The sequence below is a fragment of the Plectropomus leopardus genome, chromosome 6 (assembly GCF_026936395.1).
Source record: "Plectropomus leopardus strain MGB_pleo_1.0 chromosome 6, ASM2693639v1, whole genome shotgun sequence".
NCBI classification, from domain to species: domain Eukaryota; kingdom Metazoa; phylum Chordata; class Actinopteri; order Perciformes; family Serranidae; genus Plectropomus; species Plectropomus leopardus.
The window spans coordinates 18,178,250-18,184,664 of record NC_142181.1 but is presented as its reverse complement, the minus strand read 5'-3'; the positions used below and the strand labels follow the sequence as shown (position 1 = coordinate 18,184,664).

General features: G+C 36.7%; 1 protein-coding gene across 1 annotated transcript; it reads left to right on the top strand.

The window, feature by feature from the left end:
• The first annotated feature begins 2,730 nt into the window (after positions 1–2,730).
• On the top strand, positions 2,731–6,398 carry LOC121943595 (tRNA-splicing ligase complex subunit FAM98B). The gene is made up of 8 exons (XM_088078922.1): positions 2,731–2,892; positions 3,132–3,238; positions 4,504–4,629; positions 4,765–5,021; positions 5,115–5,195; positions 5,284–5,400; positions 5,668–5,814; positions 5,902–6,398. Exons 1-8 carry the CDS (start codon positions 2,849–2,851, stop codon positions 6,070–6,072), a joined length of 1,050 nt encoding a protein of 349 aa, XP_087935048.1. The 5' UTR covers positions 2,731–2,848; the 3' UTR covers positions 6,073–6,398.
• The last annotated feature ends 17 nt before the right edge of the window (positions 6,399–6,415 follow it).

Sequence of the window (6,415 nt, the reverse complement as noted above, 5' to 3'; positions counted from 1 at the left end):
AGTGACAAATTTAGGCATTTTTCAGCTCTAAGATTTTGTTTTTTAAAATCATAAAAATTAATTAATGGAGAAGTCATTTTGGGGACTCTAAAAAATATTTGTATTTTTGGGCAGGTTAAAAAAAATTTTTAAAAAGTTACACCACAGTCACCCCCTTCTTTTGCTCTGCCTCTTTTTTTGTCTTTATTACATATAAGAAAGTTTAAGGATGGAAGTAGGAGAGAGAGGGGATGACATGCAATGCACATATAACCAAAAACATATTTTGAGGTATGGCAGTAAATATAACTTTTTCAGTGATTCATCCACCCAATATGTGCTCCACAAGTTAACCCATGAGGGGAGTGTCTGGCTGCTTTGTCTGGCTGCTTGCCAGAGGTTAAGGGTCACCCCCTGCAAGGTTTCATGGAGCAGTGGGCAGTGTCGGGGGAATAATAGACGCTGCATCCTGACGCATGGCAGGGCTTTTGTTGTCGGGTGCAGCACAGCTTCTGTACATATGGCAGCATCAGCCGAGCAAACACTGAAGGACATACTACAAGTGTCTTTATTGTTCATGTTCAGTTTACAGGAAGCTGCTGGACGAGCTCGTGTTGTAAGTGTGACACGTGTTCAAGCAGCACAGACAAGAAATTCTTCTGAGTCATAGCACAGAGGACTACCCCACTCTGCTTGAACAATGATGGAAATACTACACACCAAGGTTTTCTGCTAGAAGCACTTCTGCATAAGGTTTAAGGAAGAAACATCTTGAAGCTACACAAGCGGAACAAACAACTGTAAAAGCCTAGCTGAAGTTTTAAATCAAAGCTAGTGCTTGTTGACACAATAATACTGCATAAAACACTGTTGATGTGCGCAATCAGCTCCATGGAAGCAAACATTAGCTGCAGTGCCTGCATCAGCAACACCTGTGATGGTGCTGAGAGTGCTGAGTGTGTCATATTATGTCCTGTGGGTAATGGGAACATAAATATTACACATACTGATCATAATGAAGATAAAACATCACCGCCACTAAAAGGCCCCCAAATTATTAGGTCCCTGTCGACCAGCGGATGTACACTGATGTAAATACATCCAGAGAGCAAGAGTGATAAATGAAGCTGGGTTTGTGTTTGGCTGCTACTAACTTTACATATCCATATGATTATGTGTCTAAGGAGAGCTGTTTGAGGGGTGTGCTAATAGTGGTCGCTACAGTAAATCAGTAAATTCTCACAAAAGTATCAAAAGTGATTATGCAGAATATATGTACATACAGTATTGTCTGATTTTATTAAAATAATTAATATGTAAGCAGCATTTTAATTTTGGTAGAAGTGGAGTGAATAACTGTATCCAGTGCTTCACTAGGCCATATCTCACAGACTAGGTCTTAAATAAATGTAGTGCATAAAACTGAAACAGTAACTCCCCCTTAAATGTTAATATTAAAGAGCTTCAAATAAAAATTCTGATGAACACAAACCTCAGAACTGCACTTAATTGTTGAAATTGAGTTAAAAAATTTGAGTACTTTGTTTTACTCTCCACCTTTGCAGTCAGTTGCAAAGGCAATGTGCAGTGATAGTGATATTTCATTATCAGTTAACAGGACTCTAGATCATTTTTGACCTCTAGTGGCTCCTGGTGGACAAATGTGTTAAATACATCAATTTGTTCCCCACTGGTAGATTTCTTGATCAAGGAATAAAATAACGAGGTTATTGTGAAACATTGTACCAGTATCACAGTTTTTTCTTTTAATCAAAAGAGAAAGTTTCTTGTCAGGGAAGAAGAGGCTGCGGGAGAGTCAGTAAAAACAACAATATCAATCCATTGTGTGCTGAGGATAGTACTATACTACATACTTCTGACAGTTTCAGCTTTAGAAACTTTTCTTTAAATCCCCTACTTACCAAGTCAGTTACATCTTTAAAATCACATTTTAAAATGTTTTATATTTTTTAAAAGCTTATAATTCATAAAAACACAGTGCTATCATTTTCAGCATGTCTTATCTGTTTATTTTTATTACCATCTTATATTATTTCTGGGCACCTTATCTTATTTTATTTTTGTGTGAAGCACTCTGTCCCTTTGTTTTGTGTATAGATAAAATTATTGTTAAAGCATTTTTAGAAATGTAATTAAATTAAAACAAAAACAAAAGTCTGAAAGGCAGTCAAGGAGGAAAGTAAATGCACATTTGCAGGTGAGATTCACCACCTGGTTGTCTTTCATAGAGCAGTGTACCCTGAAAATGGTATATTTCAGCAACTGATTGGCATCTTCCTATCATTATTTCTATTATTGTTGTTGTTGTTATTACTTTACTCACAATCTTAATTTAAAACATAGAAATGCTTTAAAATGATAAAATACATGGTAATTTATAATGTATAATATCCCCTTTTTCCTTTCCGGTTTTGGTATATATTTCTCCCTATGTTTTGCTTATTGTTTCTAATTGTATTAAAATGAAATAATTGGATGTTGAAATTTTTTTTTTTTTTGTACTTTTTTTAAAAAACAGATGGCGATTTTGCATATAGCCCCTTTTCTTTCTTGTAATTTTTATACATCTTTTCTCCATGTTTTTTGTAATGTTTCTATTTAGTTCAAATCGTTTGTCGTGTATTTATTTTATAACTCAATGTTAAGTGAATTATTGTTTTTATTAAATTATTATAGACGCAGTACACACTCCGGCCAGCGGGTGGCGGTGTGTGATCTTCTCTTAAACACTGTGAAAAGAGGAAGCACTTTTTGTAAACCTTGTTGTAAACACGCTTGAACTTTCACGAGTTGGTGAATCTAACTGGATGTTACAGATTAATGTTAATTGTTTACCTTTATAGTGGCAATGGAGAGGAGCGTAGGGACAGTTTCAGCCATTAAAGCTTTAGGGTAAGTAACTGTGTCCTTGTTTGATGCGTACTCACCTACTTTCATTTACAGTTATAACGTTAGCAGCACATTTAAAGCTAGTGTTTGCTCCATAATGACAAAAATATGGATAAACACTTCACTCCTTTATTAAATTTAAATTTAGCATTAAAATCATGCCTTTCCGGTGTACAATGATATCCTATAAGCAGAGCTGCAGCAGGTGATAGTTTCACCTGTCGTCTCTACTTCCTGCGTAGGTACCCGGGCAGCTCGTGCCTGTCACGGTGCACCTGTGATGAACTTCCCTGTCCGCTGCTCACCTGGCTGACTGCTCAGCTAAGGACCGTCTGTCCGGAGCTACAAGGTTTTTATTATTATTATTATTAACAGCAGTCTGTTGGACATTGCGTCGTCTGTGGTGTTTGATGCGGTCCAGTCAGACCTCAAGAGTCATCAGGTGGTGACTTTTCCTACCTGCACACATTAGAATAACATCAAGATCTGTTAAAGGCGATTTTAGGTTATTTATTTATGTGTGACGAGACATAATATGTATTATAACTTTGACCACGTTTTAAAACATATGTAAAACAATTGTATTTATATATATATATATATATATACATAGGGTTGATTTCTTTGTGTTTCTTTTTGGGATGGACTTCTGTTGTTAAGGTAGAATAAAATAAGACTTATATAGCAAAATATATATAAAATAGATATATCTTTACTATTCGTACATTCATAATAAAATGAAAAAGACTTACAGTCTTACTGTTTAGGATTTTTAAGGCAGATCCCATGATATAAACATTTTGATAGTGATATATTGACCTATAGTTATTTTTGTTGTTGTTTTCCACAGAAACACATACATTTTTTTTAATATAAGGATCCCTAAATTGTGTCCCCTAGTATATATATTAATCAGAACATTTTAGAGTTGACAAAATAAACCATGTATATGATATTCCTGTACTGCAATTTCGATTTACTTATTGGCCAGCATGTACTGTACATCAATACTATTATTTCTGCAATATGCTAATTTCGATTGGTACATCATTTTACCTCTACATATAAATACAAGAGCTATACAGTATACAATACATGCAGATTAAAGGAAGATGCCAATCACAAATAGTTGCTGCAATATACCGTTTTCAATGTATACTGTGGTATGAAAATTCACGATTGTCATACTGTGTACATTTACTTATGCAAGGTATTGAAAAAAGGCAACCAGGTGGAGAATCTAACCAGCACATGTGCACGTGTCCATTTTTAAAATGCTTTCAATTTCTGTTTCCCTTCCTTTAATGGTCATTTTACCAGACAATACTACTACTACTACTACTACTACTACTACTACTACTAATAATAATAATAATAATTGCCTTATACCATGCTGCCATGATATTGCCTGAGACAGTTATCATACCTTTAAAATTTCATACCATAATCACAAATGATGGTACAACATGTAAATGAAAGTGCAGAGTACTGTGTACAATATAATACTGTATTACACTGCACAGAATTGTTTATGGATGCATTTTAACAGAAAGCACTTCTTGAGATTTTCTGTATTAATGAAATCGGCTTGTCTTCCCTTTTTTTTTTTACCAGACTCAAACATGACAGGTGACGTCCTTCTGGTGGGAGAGCTGAGAAATTTACTGTCAAGCATGTTTTCTCCCCTCGCTGTGCTGACCTCAGAGGTGCTGGAGCCATCCAGCCTCAACAAAATCACTGGTGAGAGATAATAATAGTCCGGCGGGCTCTGTTGTAGTGTGCTGTGTTGAAGGTTTTAACAGATGATTGTGTGTCATCTGCTCAACTTTTTAAAAGAAGGGTGTATAATCTTGAAATTATCATTCAATCCTTTAGAGTTTCTTGTATCAGAATTGCAAGCAGCTCGAATAATGAAGCATAAGGAAATGCATCCTGAGGAGAATACAACAGGAGACGAGTCTGAAAAAGAGCAGCGAGTTGAAGATAACAGACTCACGGAGTTTTCTCAGGAATATGAAGATGATGATGATGACAAAGACAGAAGGAACGCGGAGATGCAGGCAGAGTGGACATTACTGCTGCACGCTCTTGACATGGACTCCTCCTCTCAATTCACAGATGTGATGAGTGAGGTGAGTTTGACATAAGTGACTGACATATGTCATGACTACAAACTGAGAAGAGCTGAGTGGGTTTTCTAAATGTGGATTTAAATTTGAATGCAGGTTGAGTCGAGGCTTGCTCGTCTACCATCTGGAGGCATGACAAACCCACTTCTTAACCGCAGCCTCAGCTCAGAGCAGTGGGTACGTTGCCACAGCCATTAGCAGGTCATTAAACATTATATGTAATCTACCATGAGTATTTAACCCCCCCCCCTTCTCTGTTTTCCAGATGCAAGTTAAAAAGATCAATCGAGTTCTGTCAGAGGACTATCGGTGTCGCCGACAGATGATGATCAAACGCTTTCAGGTTACACTCGAGTCATTTGCATGGGGAGAAAAACAAAAGGTAGGCATGTTTGATGGTTTCATCTCACTTTAAACTCACTGTAAGAATAAAACAGTCCAAAATATCAGCTGGCAACATTGTTTTATGTAACAATTTAGCCAGCTGATATTTGAGGCTGTTTTGACTGGAGAGTGTGAATGTCATAGATGTAACATTCATATTATGTTAATATAATAAAGGGCATGCAAATCCTGACAGGTAAAATATCAGTTTTGCCAAATAATGCATCAACCTATCAGCTTACTTTTAACTAACGTTTATTCACAGGAGCGCAATGAAGCGCTGGCCTCAGTACCTCCTCTTTCATCCCTCACCGGCTCCTCCCGAGTCTCCCTGTCTCTTCTGATCGCCGCCAGAGAGGATCAGTCCTTCATTGAGCCAATCAAGGCTGGAAAAAGCACCCCCGTCTACAAGGTACAACAGTCACAAACCATGCCTGTGATTCTCAGCGTCTGTATTTGAGAATGCAGATGGCTTCTAATTCTTTTTTGATCTCATTAGACGCTGATGGGCAGCGTACCGGACAGAGGAGGGCGACCAGGGGAAATTGAGCCACCAATGCCAGCGTGGGAAGATCGAAGAGCAAAAGGAAACAGATCCGGACGAGGGGGCGGACACCAACACCAACGACGCAGATTTTCAGATAAAAAGAAGAAAGGGAAAAGAGAGTAACATGTTTCTCGCTTACTGCTTAATCTAAGAAATAAGTGATCATTTTTTTTATTTAAATCGTTATTATGAAATAAAATATGGCTGTGGAATACTACAGATGATATAACTTTATAAAAAAAGATGTGCATAATTCTTAGTTATAGTACATATTCATACTTGGCTGTGTACTTTTCTAAACGCTTATTATTGCTATAATGTTCTGGTATGACAGGGTATTTTTGTGATACTTTTGTTCAGAAAAATAACACTTTATTTGTTTTTTTATGAGCTGGCTTTGCACATGTATAGATTTGTTTACAAAAAAATAAACCTACTGAACACAGAAATGTGTTGTCATTTTTTG